The 21603-nt window shown below is 38.2% G+C and overlaps 1 protein-coding gene across 2 annotated transcripts in view; it reads left to right on the top strand.

Annotated features, from left to right (window-relative positions):
* Positions 1 to 3062: 3062 nt before the first annotated feature.
* RIT2 (Ras like without CAAX 2) overlaps positions 3063 to 21603 on the top strand; it is a 410475-nt gene continuing 391934 nt past the window's right edge. Inside the window, exon 1 of one of the 2 annotated variants that reach the window (XM_057504143.1) lies at positions 3063 to 3419. In XM_057504143.1, coding sequence (XP_057360126.1) covers positions 3317 to 3419 — 103 coding nt within the window. In that variant the 5' untranslated portion in view covers positions 3063 to 3316. The remainder of the gene's footprint in view (positions 3420 to 21603) is intronic. The other variant, XM_036885069.2, reaches the window with a different exon arrangement.

Here is a 21603-nt window from a genome sequence, read left to right as displayed (position 1 = left end):
AGGAGATTTTTGTGGCCCTTTGTAACTCAGAAGAAGGGTACTGTAGACTTTCTAAGGATACCTTAAAGTCAAATACTTTAGACTTTCATAGAAAAGGGAGGCAAAGAGGGCCTTATAGCTAGGAAAGTCCCCCTGCACTTCATGTTTTTCATCCTCCACTTAAGCAGGGAGAATCCAGCTGACGTCTGTTTGAGGAATATGGACATTAACCACTGAGAAGAAAACCAATTTACTAGCTAATGCTCCATGATGCCTAATGATATTTGGCAATTATTCATTTATTTACTGTTAAAGAAATTTCCATGTACTACTTTCACTCAACCAATGTTGAAGTAAGTGTACCAGATAAAGAGGAGCATGAAGGACACAGCTGGCATGATGATTCCTATGCTTTACCACCGAATCAGAAGGGCTGATGTGAAAAACAGAGTAACAGATGGTGGGGTGGATAGCTAGAGGGGCAAGTGATTTGCTCAAGGTCATAAGAATTTTGAATCAGAAGTAGGAACAACAACCAGAAAGAACCTGAAGCTAAATGCTATTGTTTACTGATATCTCTTGTTATTGAAGAACAAAGTTTCCATGAATCAATTACAGGAGACTTATAATAGAGCTACAGTTCTATGTTAGACCCAATTATAGAAATGCCAGTTCTGTAGGAGGAGAGGCAAGTCCACCTTTGTGACTGGCTGTATTCTATTGAATGTGAGGACAAAAAATGGCATAAATGCTTTGTGTCCTCATTTACCATTCTAAGCTATTGGATTGTATTATTTGCCATTTGATTTATGAATATGTATACAGTAGGGTCAATCAGGTTGGGACTTTAAGTGGGTTTCCCTGACATTAGTGTATAGGATGAATTGAGCAGCATGAGAGACAGAAAGGGCAGGGACGTTATACTCAGGGAAGATAAGTAATGGAACTGTTCATGTCATGGGGGTCAAATACCATGAAGGCTGAACTAAGCTGGGACCTTTCCCTAGCTCTGCCATGCAAATACACCACACACACACATACACATCCCTCTCAGACTCTTGGGTGCACTGGTCAGGACACAAGGCAAGCAAATTCACTGAAGTTCACTAAAACTGAAAATCAGCAGCATTGGAATGCTCTAAAATCCAACCATTATCAATCAATAATTGATGCTCCCTATGAAGATAGATAACAGTGCCGATTTTGTTATTGAGAATAAGAATAATGGCTTTTTGGATATACTGAGGTTAAGATATAAGCAGGGTGTCTGATGATAGCATCCAGGAGACAGATTCTCTTTGAAGCTCACAGGAAAACTTGGGTCTAGAGTTTCAAACTTGGAAGTTACCCACTGAGAGGTGATGAATAGAGCTATGAGAGTGAGTGAAGTTGCAATGAAATGGTAAAGAAGATGAAGAGAGAATTGGGAGCAGAATCATCTCACAAGGTTGCGTTTAAAATCTGATGGGTTATTCATTTAATTTAAAAAAACTACAATTGGACTCCAACAAATTTTAAAACTCCTACTCTTTGAAAGACAATGTCAAGGAAAGCCACAGACTGAGGGGAAATGTTTGCAGAACATATCTGATAAAACGCTTATATCCCAAATATATAAAGAACTATCAAAACTCAATAATAAGAAAACAAACACCTTGATGTGAAAATAGATGTAGGTTTGGAACAGATACTTTGGCAAAAAAGATGTACAAATGGCCAATAAACTCTTGAAGAGATAATTTTCTCTTCCTGTGTGTGCTTATAGATAGTGGAAGGGAGTACTTAAAACAGTAATAAAATAATTATAATGTCATATACTTATATAGTGCTTTTAATTTGCCAGACACTGTTTTAACCACTGTATAAACATTAAACCCACTTAATGAGCTAATGAAGCAAGATTTTAATAAGCCATTTTATAGATGAAGAAACTGAGGCACAAAGAGGTGAAATAATTTACTCAGGGTCACACAGCAAGTAAGTGGTTGAGCTCAGATTTGAACACATGCAATCAGCCTTGTTCTTGGCTAAAGCTATATGCCATCTCTCCAATTACTAGAAAGAATACTGAGTACCTACTCTGTGTCTAACACTTAGTCACAGACCATAAAGGCATAAGGAACTGATTAAATATAGCTCTTCTAGAAGATCTTAAAATCTAGATAGAAAGACAAGCCTATGAACAGAAAACACTTGACTGCATCTACTCAGGATCCAGTGTCACAATCAGAAAACAGAAAAATAACCATACAGAGTATCATCACCATCTTGTTTGAAGGATAGGCTCTGACTATGACAATCAGGGATTATTGAAAGCATTCTAAGACCACTACAATTTAGAAACTTTCCAGCGAAAAGCAAAGATCCCCAAAGCTTTAGCAAAATTCAAAGAAGAGGTAGGAGTCTGGACATTTGAAAAATCATCTTATATTATCTTTAATGTTACCATAATTGTCAGCAAAAATATTTATCAAGTATCTCTTTCATGCTTGACAGAATCCTGGTGTTTTAGATCATTCCTAATAACCTAGTGTAAACAAGGACAGTCCATGTCCAAATATGGCAATGACCAAATTCAAATACCTATTTATGTTATAGCCCTAACTGTCAAGTAAGGTGAAGCAATTCCTGCTGGTCACATATTATCCCAACAACACTCAAGACCCATCCTGAAGTGCCCAGTGTTACCGTTTGGATTTTTTTCTTCTAAATTGGTAGTATCCCTTTTTCCATAATGAGAACTGTGCAAGAAGATGGTGATAAAAAGCAAGGAGATAAGCAACAGACATCTTTCTTAATTAATTGCCCCTGATTAAAAGAAAACAGTGTCTTTGAAGCTGTAGCTAAAGAAGTCAGTCTATGAGACATAGCATCTCCTATTAAGTCTCAGATTCACTCCATTCTAGCAACCCAGCCTGGAAGGGAGCCAAATATGTGTGCCTCTAGCAACTGGTCAGGGGGCAGGAGAGAGAGATGGTGAGGAAGGGGAGTGGAGAAGGAAACAGAAGGGGAGGGGGGAAAACGGAGAGACAGACAGACAGACAGACAGACAGACAGACAGGAGGAAGAGACAGAGAAGAGAGAAATCGTGGGAGACCTGGAAAGCGTGAAGGATCGGAAGGAGGGGGGATGCAAAAGCCAGATTTTTATTGGAAGCAGTTGAAGTGGTTGCTATGAGACCCGCTTGAGCGGAGGACCAGCAGCCAGCCCGACGCTGATGGTTCTTACCTCGTACTAACCTTTCTTTTGACACAGTTTTAGAGTTGCTTACTATCTGAGCAAGCACCTGACACGGGCGACTTTTTGCTTGTCTTTTTCCTCCGGTCCCTCGGGTAAGATGGAGGTAGGAAACGAAGCCAGCTGCTCCCCCAGCAGCGCATCAGGCGGGTCCCGAGAGCACAAGGTGGTAATGCTGGGAGCAGGGGGAGTTGGTAAAAGCGGTAAGTCTCACTACCAAATGCTGGGGAAGGAGGGAGCTCTGTAGGAGCAATTCTACAGATTGAATAATAATAATAATAACAGTTAATAATAACAATAATACGATGCTGTCAGGAGCTAGCGAGCTGTAGCAGTTACACCAAGTATCTTGCAGGATGTTTAAAAGTCTAAGGGCTGTTAAAGAGATGCTGATGAGCTAGGAGAATGGAGACACAGCCGGTGATAATACATAGAACTTTAAGATCTTTTTTTTTTTTTCCTTTGATTTCCTGCTGGGAGATATTTGGTCTTAATCTATATGTCTTTTTACAAATTATTAACATGATATTTATGAAATAGCCACGGGATGAGAAAAACCTGCTTCTGTTCTCAAAAAACTTGCATAGAGAAAGAAGTGCTAAGAATATTCAATGAAACACACAAAAACACAGACACACACGCAGGATGATCAATGCTCATTGTTGTATTTGGTTCTCTGAGTAGAAACTTCCTGTCTCCTTTTCCTTGTCTGTAATCTGACCTAGCTTGTGTGGGCTGTGAATGACAAGAGGAAAGTTGCTTTTTTTTTGAAAGTGACAGGGATTTAAGGAATGGTATTCATTGTGGGACCTGCGATCAAACCAAATGTTTGTGGTTAACTGAGTTAAAACAGAAAGCTACAAGAATAAAGGATTTGGGATGTTAATGAAGAGAAAGCTTGGTAAATTTGATACATAAAAAAGCAAAAGTTGTCCATGGTTAGGTTTCTTGAGGGGCTTAAAAGTCCAAATATAAAAATTAGGCAGATAGGTATGCAGTAGTGTTTGAGGCTGATTAAAGATTGTATATCCTGAGGTATCATTAGAAAATAAACAGGTAAATATACCTGTTTATATTAATATAAAAATTTCCCACACAGGGGATTTATCCATGAGAATGGTAAAAGACAGAAGAAATATGAGAGTTAACATGGACGAAATGTATCCAACAAACTCAGTAGTTTTTTTGCTTGTCAAAAAGATTCAAAGTCAAAGGCCAACGTTATTGGCATAGGAAAGCCTTCCAAAAAGCTGGTAACTTTGTAATGGGTCCCTGGGTGGTGAGAAAGTTGATCAGTAAAGGAACAGGAAAAGGGAGCGAGACTCTAGGGGACAGCAAAGGTGAAGAGGTTAGGAAAATAGCAAGAAACATAATAAGATGAACACCCCCAACACCCCGCCCCAAACAAGGCCCACAAGGAATTACTATACAAAGAAGAAAAATGTGTAGATCTGAATGTGATCCATAGCTAAATGCTTGTCAAAGTGAGAAAAAAATGAATCATCTCTTCCAGGAAGGAAATGTGAAGTTAAGAAACTTCACAACTGTGTATGAATGAGGGATTTTCTCAAAGCTTTCCTTTTTTTCAATGTTATTGTTTGGAGGGGAAAGAATCTAAATAGGTGAGGATTAGGTAGGGAGGGAAAAGAGAAAATAATCCAGATAAAATAAAACTATGCTTTGAACTAGTCAGTCAGACACAATGAGGAAGAAGAATGTAAGAATAAAATAGAAGAGAGAGAAAGAGAGAGACACAGATCTAAGAAAAAGGTGGGAGACTAATCAACAGTAATGCCACCAGCAGTTTGTGAGGTCAGAGAGATGCAGCAATGGTCCCATTAATTCGCCTATGTGTGCTGGTTTCATATTTTTTTTGTTTCACTAGGATCTTGGGGAATGTGGAAATCGAATGACTAGATTTTAATAACCCCTTTTGAGAGAAGAGGTGTTGGATAGGAGCATCCTTTAGAGTTGATATTACAGCTAGTATTTTGAACCCCCCTATGTATTATTTGTAGTGACTAACCATTTCACTAACTAGTAACCAGAAGTTTCAACAAAAGAAAATGGCCAGCAGGGTGCTCCAGGTTAGCTCTCACCTTCCCTATATACAAACAAAGCCAGTTCATAATTAAATACCTGAGCAAAACTTTTCCAGTGTGATAAAGACAGGGGCAGCCAACTCTTGCAAGAGATAGTTAAGAATAAAAGAGGGTAAATAGTTCAGTTGTACTGATTTTGTAAATGGCATAGGTGTCTGTTGCTTCAGAGAGAATATAATTCATAGTACAATTCCAGGTCTGGAAAATGCTGTCCTCATGGCTGAATGTTTAGAATCAGAGTGATGGCATCACATGTCATCCTTGGGTTTCACCCCCACCATGACTCATTTGTTGTTATCAGTGTACAAATGTTCAAACACAGATTATTAATATTAACCTTCTTTTGAAGGTTGTTTGCTTTTAAATGAAGTAAAATATTTTTAAAAAAATTAAAAAGCCACTTTTTGTATTGCTGAAGATCTGAATCAATAGACTTACAATTTACTTTTCTTCCCACAATTTCGGTGGCTTATGTGAAAGAATTACTCAAGCTAATTACAGTGGGTTGTATAAAGAGAATTCAGGGAGAAGTCTGCGCTTCTGAATCCAGCTATCATCTGTTTTCAATTCTGAGTCATTTCAGAGTCAGCCTTGAACATGAATGAGAAACTCAATCTACCGGGACCATAAGTTTTAAATGAAGAACAAATCTTGGAGATTTTCTATGTTTACTGAGAAGTTAGGTTTAGGTTTTTTTTCCTATTCATATTTTCCTAAGACATACTTTGGTGAGTGGGACATTTTGAAAGGATTTACGTCTTTACTGGAACAGAAATTCCTGCAGGATTTAAACTGTATGGGTGAATAAGTGTACCGAATGTAAGAAATTTGAAACCTCAGTAATCAATCAATAAGTTCTTGAGCACATATTACACATGGGCCCTGTACTTGCTACAATAGAGGGGAAAGGAACATTTAGAAAGCACCCACTATGTGGCAGGTATGGGCTGTTTTTCCATGCTTATATTCTGTCCTCACCACAATTTGACTAGGTGTTGCCATTTTACAGAAGGAAAAACTGAAGACAGGGTAACTTGTGTCTGGTTGTGGAGATAAGTTATAGAGCTCTGTGAAGGTTTCTGTAAGTCTGCTACGTTAACTTTGTGCCCTGGGAAGGAAGGGCAAAGAGTTCTAGGACTTGCTTTTGAGAAAAAAAAAGGGCTGTCAATAATGCATTCTCTACCACTTGAATGTTATGTCTAAAAGAGATTTCTACTATCTAGACTACCACTCTCATTTATACATCTATGACTTTTTCATCTTTAAATCAATATAAGTAATTTGTACATCTCTGACTTTAAATCTGTAACTAACATAATTAATATAATTCATTTAAATTAATAATATAAGTAAAGACATAATATTTATATTCTGTATGAATAAAAAGATATATTTATATGTATCTATAAAATTTTACTAAATTTTATCCAAGAATGCTTTAATTAATAAATAAATTAAATAAGAAATAGGATAAATAAGAAATAGCTTCCCCATTTGAAAGATGGAGAAACCAAGGCCTGAGAGTTTGAAGGGACCTGCCAGATTCACACACAGTTGTGCAGAGTCACATCTAGAACTCCTCAGGCTGCTTATCACCACATCCAAGTTTTTACACAGGGTAATCTAAATAAAAATTGGACCAACTACACAATAAATGTGGTGTGACTTCAGTACATCTTTAGCCTTCTACTTGTCTTTGTTCCACTGCCAACTATCCCTTCCTGTCTCTCAAAAAAGGAGAAAAAAATTAAAATCCCACACCTGTAGTTTAACAGTTTAATGGAGTCTAAGCAATCCTTATAACTGTCCTAAACACTGTCTTTGGATTTGGTATTTAAAGGCTCTTCCTCAGTGAGCATGGTCAAGGTCAGCTTGCCTTTCCTACATTGGCATCTACTTTTTCCAGTGCAGACTCAAATTAGTCATCAGATCTTATCCAATAATAATAAATATCTTAGCTTCCAAATTACATTATACTTATTCTGTTTTATGATCTTATTTGAAGTTGAAATAATTTAGAAAGGGGGTAGGCCATCTATTCCCTATGTTCAGATGAGGCATCCGAGGCACAGAAATCCTGAGATTTGCCCCAGAGTGCATAGCAGGAAGAAAGTACTGGAAAGGGAACTCAAGCTTTCTAACTCCAAATTGTTTTTCCATCAAACTTCATGAGAAAAGCAAAGACAGTATCCAAATATCAGATGTGATCTACACATTCTTCTAGGACACATCTTATAATTACCTTGGTGAAATTCCATGTGAAATTTTGTCATATGTGAAATATGTGTGAAATATTATACAAGTCATTGGGATGGGAGAGGGTGTTATTCCTAATTGTTATTCTAGACATGACCCCTGTCTTCTAGGAGTTCACCTGCTCTTGGGGAAAAATGCAATGTATTCTACAAAAGGATAAGTTCGTATTAGGCCTCTGACACAAGAGAGGAGGAAGCTCAGGGGAGGGGGTGGCTAATTCTACATGTGAGAGTTAAGAAGGAATTCCAGCAGAGGTGATATTTGACTTGTGTACTAAAGGATGAAAAGGATTTCTTGAGTTTGAGAATGAGTGTATAGGGAGAGCTGGGATTGGAAAGGAAGGGAAAATAATGGACGTTGGGCATATGAAGACAAAAAGGAATGTGAGGCTTATCAATTTTCTTGAAGGGGTCTTGATAACTTAGTGTCTTTAGGGGGAAGCCAGAAAAAAACTCTCTTGATATTTGCTTAAAACCTTTTTAGGAAACTGAAAAGTAAAACAAAAGCTGAAAACATAAAAGGTGTTGGGGAACTCAGAATTCATTAGAATGCATCCACTGTGAATTTTTTGTAAATGAAAAATTCATTTGTAAAATAAGCAATCATACTCTGCCCCACACACCTACTGCATTGAGTTTTGTGTAGCAGGATTTTATAAAATGAAGACAATAACAGTATTTTCTGGGGTAAACAAAACCATGAATTGGTAAAAGCAGGTAGAAAATTGAGCCTTTATCTGATGAATTAAATCAAGGCAAACAACCAAGTATGCATCATTCACGTCCCAAAGGCTGTTGTTTTACCTCATTAGCAGAACTTGGATTTGACAAAGCTGAACAGTTGTCACATCAGGAGCATGTGCTATTTGAACCTGAATTGCAAAGGCAAAAGAAAAAATAAACAAGGGAAACATGAAAAGATTTCAGGACTCAGAGTCTCTCCAGTCTCCTCCTTAATTGCCACTACCCTAATTACACTGCAGGTCATCACTCACTGCAGTGAGTCTATATCAGCAAGAATTAAACAAGAGGTCCAAATAAGGCTCAGTAGAAAATTAAATTGGTATCTTGCTCACTCAAGTAATGACTGAAAGTTTAAGTCAGGTAAAAGCTGTTGACCTAAAAATGTTTTAGGTGCTTGTGTATTTTAGGAAGAAGGTTTTCTTTTTGTCTCTCTCTCTCTATATATATAATGGACTAATTGATAGAAACTACAGGTCACAAATGGAAAATACTTTCCCTGTACATTTATTTAATAATAGAAGTTCTGTCTGTCTGTATCTGTGTCTGTGTGTGTATGTATCTCAGTGTGTCTATGTACCTAGACCTGTGAAAGGTCATGAACCATTTGATACAACCTGCTCTGTCCAGTGGGGTAAAAAGGATGTATAAACAGAGTGTTGTAGGACAGTGGGGTAGGTACAAAGACAGAGGTGTACACACGGTATTTTTAAAGCAAAGCAAACTGCAGCTCAGGAAGTAAGAGTGACCTCCCCTGTGGTGCTCAGCTGCTCAGCACTGGGACCAGAAGCTTCCTGATTTCCTAGATCATGGATTTTTCCATTAGATCATGCTTCCTCTCATAAACCAGCATAAAATCTGCTTCTCCTAACAGTATTAGGCTGCTCATGGTGACTGAGTGTGTGTGTGTTTGCAGGGCTCTGGCGCTGACTGTGTATGCACTGACATAGAGCAGTCCTCTGCACTGCTTGCAAGGGTGCATGAAACTTGTATCTCCGAATTTGGTTGTTATTTGCAAAGGCCCTCAGTGATCTCAATTCAATCACTCAGATTTTGCTCATAAATATCATCCCTCTAATAACCATCACCATTGTGCCATCTGCTCTTCTATTTCACCAACAGGCCCCAGCTAAGTGTCATTACAGGTAACCCCTTCTACCCTTTCTGCCTGCCATAGGCCTGCTCTGTAACCCCACCACATCTGTAGGGGACTAGGACCTGTTCTAGTCTCTGCATTCACAGGTACTTCAACATCCTGCCCCTGCCAAGTGTATCCGAGGGGTAACAGCATGTCAGATCTTCCCTGGAGAATGTGTGAAGGATGGAGTATGTTGGGGAGGGTTACCTTCTACAGGGATGTTGTATTGAGAGGGGAATCCAAGGATGTGCAAGGCTTAGAATCCCCAGAAAAATCTTTGATTGAACTGGAATGATGTTGCATAGAAAATTAGTGATCTCACAATGGACCACCAGGCAAGGATTTTTAACTAGTTAGATAAATTGTGGTGGTGGTGGTGGACACTTTGTTCATAAGGCTACTTGTGTATTTGGGTGGCTACTTAGTGAATGGATAGGTAAACCTTATATAGTTTACCACCTCATCTTTCCTCTTAATATGCTTTAAAATGAGAGACAAACATGTCAGTGTGTGTATGTGCATATACCTGTGTGCACTCACAAGGAGGAGCAATTCTTGTTTTGTCCAAATTATTACTTTGCCTTTCAATTTCTTCCCTCAATAGCAAGCAAAATAAGAGCCTTTCATATGGCTTGATTCTTTCATAAGTCTGATCCTGTTCTAAGTGTCTTCTGTACATTATTTCATTGAGTCCTTATAAAGTGCTGTAACATAGGCAGTCATCTGTAATTTGCAGATGAGGAAAGTGAGGCTTGAAGGGGGCGAGTACTTCACTCAGGAGCCCAGAACCTGTGTGGCTCTGCAGGACTCAGCACCGCCAGACCCCTGGCTCTCAACCACTGTCCACAACGACACTTGCCACCCCATGTGCTCAACCTGCCCTGATCTATGGGACGAGGCCGCAGCATAGAAATTATGACAGAATAATGTCTTTGGAGGTTTCAGCTTCCTAGGAAATGCAGATTTGTGTTTTCTCATTTGTGAAATAGGGGTAACAACACCTACTGCAATGATGCATACTTTGAATATTTACCACAAACCCCGGCACATAATAAGTGCCGAATAATGCTTGTATCCTAAATGAGGAACTTTGTTTTTAGTTATTCCCCTTTAACAGCATTCGACCTTGCACAGGCAACTTAAACTCTTTGAGTCACCCTTTTCCCCATGCTAAAAATGGCATTAATTAAAATTACCTCAGAGTGGCTGGGTAGATGAAATTAGAAAATATTAAATAAAAAATGTGAATTATAGTTCCCAAGATATCACATCCTCATTAAATCTGTTGCCTGCTGTCCTTCTTTCCTCCCTCCCTTTCTCCCCCCTGCCTTCCTCCTTTCCTACCTTCCCTCCCTCCCTCCTGCTCCTCCACTCCTCCACCTAAGGCAGGTGGCCTCAGTAGGAGGGGGGAAGGTGAAGGCAGAAGATCTTCCAGATGGATTCTAGGAAAATGTGATTTGGGTTCAATGTTGTAAACGTGTCATTGTATATCCACCTGCACTATGCCTACTCTTGTTCTCTATATCCTTATATTGATTTGTTTCAGCTTTAGTCTCTTAAGTGGTAATTTCATAACAATAATAATATAGCCTTGGTAGGATTTGAGGACAATAGCCTGGCCTGCTACCATAGCTACAAAGGGACTGCTTGGAAGGGCTGTGGTTTGTAACAGAGCATGCTTATGCTTGGATATGGGCTGAAACTAATGTCCCTAATACATGTGTTGTTTTAATCAATTTGAATTATAAGATGTTCCCTTTGTTCTCCACACTGCAGCATTGCTACATTTAGATGGAGAATTATATTTAATGGTTGAAGGAAAAACTAGTAATAAGCTGCACATACAGATTTTTTTAAATAGAAGAAATCGGTCTTTTTATTTAGAAGCACAAAGGGTACATCTGCTATTTTTTTTGAAACTATAGTTGATATATAATATTATATTGGTTCAAGTAACAACATAGTGATTCAACAGTTATTTATATTATTAAATCCTCATCCCAACTAGTATAGTTATTATCTGTCAACATAAATGTTACAGAAACTATTGACTATATTCTCAATGCTGTACTTCCATCCCCATGACTATTTATATTATGATTGACATTTTTGTGCCTCTTTATCCCCTTTACCTATTTCACACACCCTAACCCCTCCTCCATGGTAACCAACAGTCACTTCTTAGTGTCCATGTGTCCACTGCTGTTTCATTCATTTTGTTTTGTTTTGTTTTTGTATTCCACATACAAGTGAAATCATATGTATTAATCTTTCTCCACCTGGCTCATTTCACTTAGTTTAATAGCCTCTAGGTCCTTCCATGTTGTAAATGGCAAGGTGTCTTTCTTTTTTTTTTATGTCTGAATAATATTCCATTGTATATATGTACCACATCTTCTTTATCCAATCATCTAATGATGGACTTAAGTTGCTTCTATATCTTGACTATTGTAAATAGTGCTGCAATAAACATAGGGGTGCATATATCTTTTTGAATCAGATATTTTGTTTTCTATTGGTAAATTCCTCAAAGTGGAATTACTGAGTTATGTTTCTACTTTCTATTTTTGGGTTGTTTTTTTTTTGAGGAAGTTCCATAATGCTTTTCACAGTGGCTGCACCATTTACATTCTCACCAACAGTGCAGGAGGGTCCCCTTTTTTTCACATCCTCACCAACACTTGTTATTTCTTGTCTTTTTGGATAGTGACCATTCTGATGATGTGAGGTGACACCTCATTGTGGTTTTGATTTTCATTTCCCTGATGATGAGTAATATGGAACATCTTTTCATGTGCCTGCTTTTCATCTGTATCTTCTTTGGAAAAATGTCTATTTAGGTCCTCTGCCCATTATTTAATTGGGTCATATGTTTTTATTTTTTGGTATTGAGTCATGAGTTCTTTATATATTTTAGATGTTAACCCCACACATCTGCTCTTTGAAATTGTTAAGTATTTTAGAAATTGGCCTCTACCTATCGCTTTTAACCCACCACATCCCACCTCTTTCTGCTCTCTACACCACCCTCAGACCAATTGTCTTAAGATGCCATTTTGCTTCTTTCTTCTCCTGTTCAGATGTCTTCAGTGACTCACCCATTGCCAACATGCTGACATCCAAAGCCCACAGGACTCCTGATGTCTAAGACGTGTGGAACTCTGTATCTGCTAGATCTAGGAGGCATCCCCAAGGCTAGTCCAGCAGGGAAATCTGTTGTATGAGATGGCATAGAGGAGTCAAGCCAGAAAGGACAGAAATTTGGGAACCTGGAAACAGATAAATGTCAGGAGCCAGGTGGAGGCAGTGAGGGGTTACAGAGAGTCAATAATACCTTGTCAGGGGAGTCAGATGAAGTACAAATGGGGAAGATTCAGAACTGAGGCTACCAAGGCTGGGGTGTGGCAGAAATGTTATTGTATGTGGGCTCAGCTTGATATGATTTGTTGGACTTTGTCTCTCATCTCTCTCTCTCTGTATCACTAGGGCTCTGCCTCTCACTTTCTTTCTCAGTGTGAGCTCTGCCCTGATCTAAAAAGAACTATAACTACCATAACTTCTAGACAAATCATTCTATTTTTAGTTCTCTCAAATTCTTGAGACTTCTTCCCCATAATAGTCACATAATTGCTCCAGCATAAGCTCTCTCCTCTTTCCTATCATGCTTTCCTGTTTTATCTGTCCATCAGATTATATACATGTAATTTCTGCTCTTTAATATCTTCCCAGTCAACTCGTCTAATAATTCTCCCCTTACACTTAAAATTCTATTTCTTTAAAATTTACTATGGTATCATTAATCTACAATTACATGAGTAACATTATGTTTACTAGACTCCCCCCATCATCAAGTACCCCCCATATGCTCCATTGCAGTCACTGTCCATCAGCGTAGTAAGATGCTATAGAGTCACTACTTGTTTTCTCTGTGTTGTACTGCCCTCCCCATGTCCCCCTTCCTACATTATGTCTGCTAATCATAGTGCCCCTTTTTTTCCCCTTATACCTCCCTTCCCACCCATCCTCCCCAGTCCCTTTCCCTTTGGTAACTGTTAGTCCCTTCTTGGGTTCTGTAATTCTGCTGCTGTTTTGTTCCTTCAGTTTTTTTCTTTGTTCTTATACTCCACATATGAGTGAAATCATTTGGTACTTGTCTTTTTCCACCTGACTTATTTCATTGAGCATAATACCCTCTAGCTCCATCCATGTTGTTGCAAATGGCAGGATTTGTTTTCTTCTTATGGCTGAATAATATTCCATTGTATATATGTGCCACATTTTCTTTATCCATTCATCTACTGATGGACACTTAGGTTGCTTCCATATCTTGGCTATTGTAAATAGTGCTGCGATAAACATAGGGGTGCATCTGTCTTTTTCAAACTGAGCTGCTTCATTCTCACAACTGTTCACAATCACACAGGTTCTTATAGCATCTGGTCTGGGGCCTTAAAATGTTATTTAAACCTTGATTTTTATTTCGCTTACAATTCTTTTCATATTTTATATCCTCATTTTGATCATAAATTCCTGTAGATAGAAAATAGGTTTTATACTGTCTTTCTTTCTCTTTCATGAAACCTACGGTTGTAAATGCTCAAAAATATTTACAAATGTAATTTTCCTCTTTCCCTCTTTGATAATATATGGCAAATAAGATGCTACACATATGTAGTGAAATAAAACTAAGCAAGACTCTGAAACTTTATGATACAAAGAGCTGTGGATATAGGGAGAGTGATACAAATAGAAACGTAGTAGGTATGTGAGTATAAGGTATTTTTTGGATTGAGAGGAACCACTCAGGCTAGAATGCATAGTCTATGGAGACAATGGATTTGAAGATGGATTAGTCCACCCTATGTTTAGGATGCTCAGAAACACAGAGGCCAGAGTAAGACTGTGGATTAAAACTTGGCAGATAGGTAAGAACAAGTAAGATGCAAATATGCCATGTTTTAAGAAGTGATCATGTGGCAGGCAGACACTGTAGAATCAGGAAGAGTGCACATTCCTTTAAATCTAAAGGTTATGTATGAGATGCTGAAAGTAGTTCATGTTTATTTTTCAAACAAATTTTCACTGGACACCAAGGGGAGGGTGGGGGGAAGAATAAATATTATTAAATGTTCTGGGGAAACTTAACAAACAAGCCTGTAAAACTTAGTTTACTCCCATGAGTTTGAGTTCAAATTGCTAAATAACATCTCAGTGAAAAAGTATTTCTTGGTTAATGCTGAGAAAAACTAAACTAGATTGTGATTGTGACTCTGAATTCTGCAGCAACCTCAAGTTTCCATGTTATTTTTCTAGTGCAGGTAGAAAACCATCCTGGGTCATGATTTACTTTTGACAACCTGTATTTTAAAATGAAAGGAAAGAGGAACCTCTGCGAATAGCAAAAAATCACAGGGCCAGATTATAATCAGGGTGTCACACCCTCTTGCTGATTTTAGGAAGCTCTAAAATCAAGAAGGCAAACTCCATTTTCATAGGTAAAATTGTTGCTGCTATTAAAAGAAAAAAAAATAAAACTTTCCTTTTTTAGTATTAAAAGCTTTTCCTTCCTATTTTTTCTCTTTGTTTCCTAGTCACTTTTCTCTAATAGCTTGTTACAGCAAAAGAGTTTAAGCAGTCTAATACCAGCTTCCATAATTTCTTTAGACCCACCCCACAAAAGCCTTTGATATTTTTCTGCACTTTAAAAAATGTATCTCCCACTTACTTTTCACAGAAAGGCAAATAGAAAACACTTTAATATAAATACTCTGCTGTGGCAAGCACACAATTTATCTACCTCTCTGAGCTTCTTTGCATTTTCCTTGAGTATAACTCTAAACACAGGAATGTTTGAAATGTCATGTATTTTAAAGATGAATAGACATGTACTGAAATTCAGTTCTTCCACCTATGAGGCAAGTGATTTTGCTGCCTATTCCTCTTTTTTCTGATCTCTTAATGTTGAAGGACCAATGCTCATTCCTTGCACCTCAATTAATCTTCAATTTTCTGGATTATTTTGGCCAGCCCCATGGCTGGATTTATATATCTTTGTATCCTGACGTTAAATTAATGTAGTATCTAGATTACAACCATAATGAGAAATCACTTAAATGGCTAAAATTAAAGACTAAGAATAGCAAATGTAGACTGGGATGTAGTAGGAATATAAATTAGTACAACCATCACGAAAATGATTTGGTTCTATGTATTAAGTTGATGAAATGTGTAAAATGACCATATGATCTAGCAGTTCTACTGTTAGCAATATATACCAAACGGAAATGCATGTATGTATGGACCAAGAGGCATGGCCAGAGTGTCCATAGCAGCATTATTCCTAATAACCCCAAAAGAAAAGTATAATAAAATATGATAGTATATGTTTCAGATATGTATATATAAAACAAGGAAATGAATAGCTGTAACATTGGGATATTAGTCACCTGTGCAGGGTGGGGGGAGACAGTGGTTGGGAGGGACATGGGGGCCTCTGGAGATCAGGAAATGTTCTCGTTTCCATAGACTGGGTGGCAGCGGGAGTGTTCACTTTGTGATAAACTATAGAATTATAACATTTTCTTTCATGCATGTCCTTAAAGTATACTAAATTTCCTAAAAGATTTATGAAGTCTTAAAACATCATATCTCCTCTCTTTAGGAAGAGCTTATCTTTCTAGACTCCAGTCGTGTATCAAACTCTCTTCCTTGATGTCTCCACTTCAATAACTAATAATAATTTCAAACTAAAAATGGCCAAAACCAAACTTACTGAACTTCTTCCTAAGCTTGTTCTGATCCATTGCTCCTCTCCTTCTCCCTGGCTACTACATCCAACTCTTAAGTAAATCCTTGAGGCTTTATCTTTTATATCTATCCAAAAGTTTCCTTTTCTCGAAATGGAACCATTACCACCCTGGCATCACCACCTTCTTTTGCCTGTATCTGCTGTATTGCCCTAACTCCTCTCCATGCTTCTACACTGTCCCCTACCGTTTACTCTCAACACAGCAGCCAGAATGGTCCTTTTTTTTTTTTTTCAGATTACACATGTGAGATCGTATTGTATTTTTCTTTCTCTGTCTCACTTATTTCACTTAGCATAATGCCCTCAAGGTCCATCCATGTGTAGCAAACAGCAAGGATTCCTTCTTTTTTTAAGGCGGAATAATAGCCCATGTTATATGTATAATAGGTTTTCTTTATCCATGGTCCCACTGATGGACACTGAAGTTGCTTCCATGTCTTAGCTCCTGGAAATAGTGATGCAATGAACTTGAGGATGCAGATATCTTTTTGAGTTAGTGCTTTTGCTTCCTTCAGAAAAATAACTAAAAGTGGAATTGCTAGATCATGTGGTAGTTCTGTTTCTAATATTTTGAGGAACTTCCATTGTTTTCCGTAGTGGCTGCCCAATTTTTATTCCTATCAACAGCACACAAGATTCCCTTTCCTCAGAGTGCTCCTTTTAAACTAAAATTCAGATTTCCTCATTTCTGTGCTTACAGTACTGCCACAGGTTCGGTTTCACTCACTGTGCTTCTAAGGGCCTGAGTCACTTCTCTGATCCCACTACCATCTTTCTTGCCCTGTCTGCTAGAGCAACACCAGCTTCCTTGCTGTTCTAAAATATGCCAGGCATGCATACTCTACTTTTAGGGCCTTTTTCTACCTTTTTCTCTTTCTAAAATATTTTCTCCAGAAATCTGCTTGGCTTGCTCTATCCTTTCAAACACTGATCTACTGTTGTTGCCTCAGTGGGTCTATCCTGACCAGTTTTATTGGAAAACTGCCTCCTTACAAATTCCCCATATCCTTTCTCTGGTCCACTCTTTTTCTTTATGTAGCATCTATTATCTTCCATCTCAGTTATGTGTTATGTTACTTGTTATTGTTGGGTTGCCCCAACTAGAATGCCTTTGTTCTTCCAAGTCCCCAGTACATAAATGGTATAAATGAAGTAACCTACAGCTTTAATTAACTGATAAGCTTTAACTTATACATCCCTAGAGTATGAGTAATAATAGCACCCTTACAAGGAGATTTGAAGATTCAAGATAGTGGCAGTGGAGATGGGAAGTGATAATACTTGGATATATTTTGAAAGAAATACCAGAAGTATTTAATGATTGATAGGAGAGGGCTGTTGGATCAAGCAATTAGAAGGATGGTTTTGCCATTGACTAAAATGATTATTTTATATAAAGATCTTGGCACTAAAAAACCCAGAAGCTTATTCCTTCTTTAGCAAAAGAAAGTGTACTGAGCTCTTGACATTGTAGAGAGACAAAACAGAGACACATTTTATGATCACTAGATGCTTATACTCCAGTTGGGATCAAACAGAACTTATGTTGTAAATTATTTCAACCAAAACTAAGACTGCAAGTCTAATATGAAGACTAAATAAAAATAAAGCAGTGTTGTACTACTGGTAGGTGTTTGATAAATACTTGAAATTTTCCTTCTTCTTTTTTTTTTCTTTGTTATCATTAATCTACACTTACATGAAGAATATTATGTTTACTAGGCTCTCCCCTATACCAGGTCCCCCCTATAAACCCCTTTACAATCACTGTCCATCAGCATAGCTAAATGTTGTAGAATCACTACTTGTCTTCTCTGTGTTGTACAGCAATTCCCCTTTCTCCCACCCCCCCCATTATGCATGCCAATCTTAATACCCCCTTCGTCTTCCCCCCCACCTTATCCCTCCCTACCCACCCATCCTCCCCAGTCCCTTTCCCTTTGGTAATGTTAGTCCATTCTTGGGTTATGTGATTCTGCTGCTGTTTTGTTCCTTCAGTTTTTCCTTTGTTCTTACACGCCACAAATGAGTGAAATCATTTGGTATTTCTGTTTCTCCACTTGGCTTATTTCACTGAGCCTAATACCCTCCAGCTCCATCCATGTTGCTGCAAATGGTAGGATTTGCCCTCTTCTTATGGCTGAGTAGTATTCCATTGTGTATATGTACCACCTCTTCTTTATCCATTCATCTACCGATGGACATTTAGGTTACTTCCAATTCTTGGCTATTGTAAATAATGCTGTAATAAACATAGGGGTGCATCTATCTGTCTTTCTCAAACTTGATTGCTGCGTTCTTAGGGTAAATTCCTAGGAGTGGAATTCCTGGGTCAAATGGTAAGTCTGTTTTGAGCATTTTGATGAACCTCCATACTGCTTTCCACAATGGTTGAACTAATTTACATTCCCACCAGCAGTGTAGGAGGGTTCCCCTTTCTCCACAGCCTCACCAACATTTGTTGTTGTTTGTCTTTTGGATGGCAGCCATCCTAACTGGTGTGAGGTGATACCTCATTGTAGTTTTAATTTGCATTTCTCTGATAATTAGCGATGTGGAGAATCTTTTCATGTGTCTGTTGGCCATCTGTATTTCTTTTTTGGAGAACTGTCTGTTCAGTTCCTCTGCCCATTTTTTTTTTTTATTTTTCTTTATTTTTTTACAACACAGTGATTCAACATTTATATACATGATAATTCTAGGTAACAGGTATCACCATACCAAGTTGTTACAATATTTTGACTATATTCCTTATGCTATACATTACATCCCGGTTACTTATTTATTTTACAATTGGAAGTGTGTTTATATATATATATATATATATTTTTTTTTTTGTGAGGGCATCTCTCGTATTTATTGATCAAATAGTTGTTAACCACAACAAATCTCTGTATAGGGGGGTCAATACTCAATGCACAATCATTAATCCACCCCAAGCCCAATTTTCGTCAGTCTCCAATCTTCTGATGCATAACGAACAAATTCTTACATGGAGAACAAATTCTTACATAGTGAATAAGTTACATGGTGAACAGTGCAAGGGCAGTCATCACAGAAGCTTTCGGTTTTATTCATGCATTATGAACTATACACAGTCAGTTCAAGTATGAATATTCATTTGATTTTTAAACTTGATTTATATGTGGATACCACATTTCTCTATTATTATTATTTTTAATAAAATGCTGAAGTGATAGGTAGATACAAGATAAAGGTAGAAAACAGAGTTTAGTGTTGTAAGAGAGCAAATGTAGATGATCAGGTGTGTGCCTGTAGACTATGTTAATCCAAGCTAGACAAGGGCAATAAACATCCATGTATGCCAAAGATTTCTCTCAGAACATGAGGGGGGAGGTTCTAAGCCTCACCTCTGCTGCTCCCCATTTTCTCACCAGATGGCCCCCTGCGACTGTGCCTGTCTTAGGTTGTTCCTCCCTTGAGGAATCTTACCCGTCTCTGGCTAACCAGTCATCTTCCGGGGCCATACAGGGAAATGTTAAGTTGGTAAGTGAGAGAGAAGCCTTATTGTTTGAAAAGGTTAGCTTTTTACTTCTTTGCATATTTATGCCCTGTGGCTTCTATGCCCAGCATTTGTCTTGAGGTGTCTTTACCACTTGGAAGAATTATGATACTCGGTAAATTCGACATGTGGCACGAGTTCTATTTAAAGGTTGTGATTAGGTAGGAAGAAGAAAAGCTATAGAAGTAGCAGGCAGAAGAAAACCTGGGAAGATTGATTATTTCTTTGACATATCTTCTTGTAGAGTAACTTCAGCATGGATAGGTTTTAAATGACTAATTAATTTGTGCACACACATTAACATAATAGGAATATAGTTACCTAACCAAAGCATACCTGTAATTACCAGCCATCTCCAGTGAAACCAAGAAAACTAGTTAGGCACCTTAGGCATTTGTGAAAACTTATCTATGATATGGTGGATATTGTCCGACTGAACTTAAACAGTCTGAGAGAATTCAGATAAACTAGAACACCCCATTCCTGGGGACTGTTCATATCCCATATGTTCTTTTAACGATAAATAGTCTGTGGTTGTAAGATTTTGGAGTGCTACAATTTGCACTTCTCCTAATTCTTGGTTGAGTTCCAACAGTATAGATACAGTCCAATTTTTGTTTTACTGTATGCACAGGCCAGCTTAGATATCTCCTTCATCTTTCCCATGGCAGGTCCAGGAACTGGTGGGATGAGTGCATCTACAGCTGTATCAGTGCGTGGATCTTTGTTGAAGTTTTTTTTTTTTCTGATCATCTTCTGTCATGAGTCTTCCCGAGAGTGCTGATGTTGGAAGTTCTTTTTCATATCGTATCTTAGTTTATTTTCGGGGTAGCCAAATTAGGCTTTGATCCTCTGTATAAACACAAACAGACCTTTTTGCCTACACTTTTATATGTCCTTTATATCATTGTGTAGAACTCATTAGAGGTCACCACATAGGAACTGCATTTTTTTTTTAAATCATTAATCTACACTTACATGACGAATACTTTGTTTACTAGGCTCTCCCCTATACCAGGTCCCCCCTATATACTCCTTTACAGTCACTGTCCATCAGCGTAGCAACCTGTTGTAGAATCACTACTTGTCTTCTCTGTGTTGTACAGCCCTCCCCTTTCTCCCACCCCCCTATGGATGCTAATCTTAATACCCCTCTTTTTCTGCCCCCCCTTATCCCTCCCTACCCACCCATCCTCCCCAGTCCCTTTCCCTTTGGTACCTGTTAGTCCATTCTTGAGTTCTGTGATTCTGCTGCTGTTTTGTTCCTTCAGTTTTTCCTTTGTTCTTATATTCCACAGATGAGTGAAATCATTTGGTATTTCTCTTTCTCTGCTTGGCTTGTTTCCCTGAGCAAAATAACCTCCAGCTCCATCCATGTTGCTGCAAATGGTAGGATTTGCCCTCTTCTCATGGCTGAGTAGTATTCCATTGTGTATATGTACCACCTCTTCTTTATCCATTCATCTATAGATGGACATTTAGGTTGCTTCCAATTCTTGGCTATTGTAAATAGTGCTGCGATAAACATAGGGGTACATTGGTCTTTCTCATACTTGATTGCTGCATTCTTAGGGTAAATTCCTAGGAGTGCAATTCCTGGGTCAAATGGTATGTCTGTTTTGAGCATTTTGATGTACCTCCATACTGCTTTCCACAATGGTTGAACAAGTTTACATTCCCACCAGCAGTGTAGGAGGGTTCCCCTTTCTCCACAGCCTCGCCAACATTTGTTGTTGTTTGTCTTTTGGATGGCAGCCATCCTTACTGGTGTGAGGTGATACCTCATTGTAGTTTTAATTTGCATTTCTCTGATAATTAGC

Source organism: Manis pentadactyla, chromosome 6 (assembly GCF_030020395.1).
Source record: "Manis pentadactyla isolate mManPen7 chromosome 6, mManPen7.hap1, whole genome shotgun sequence".
Taxonomy (NCBI): Eukaryota; Metazoa; Chordata; class Mammalia; order Pholidota; family Manidae; genus Manis; species Manis pentadactyla.
Note: the sequence above shows the minus strand (reverse complement) of the source record. Positions and strands in the feature narration are given on the sequence as shown.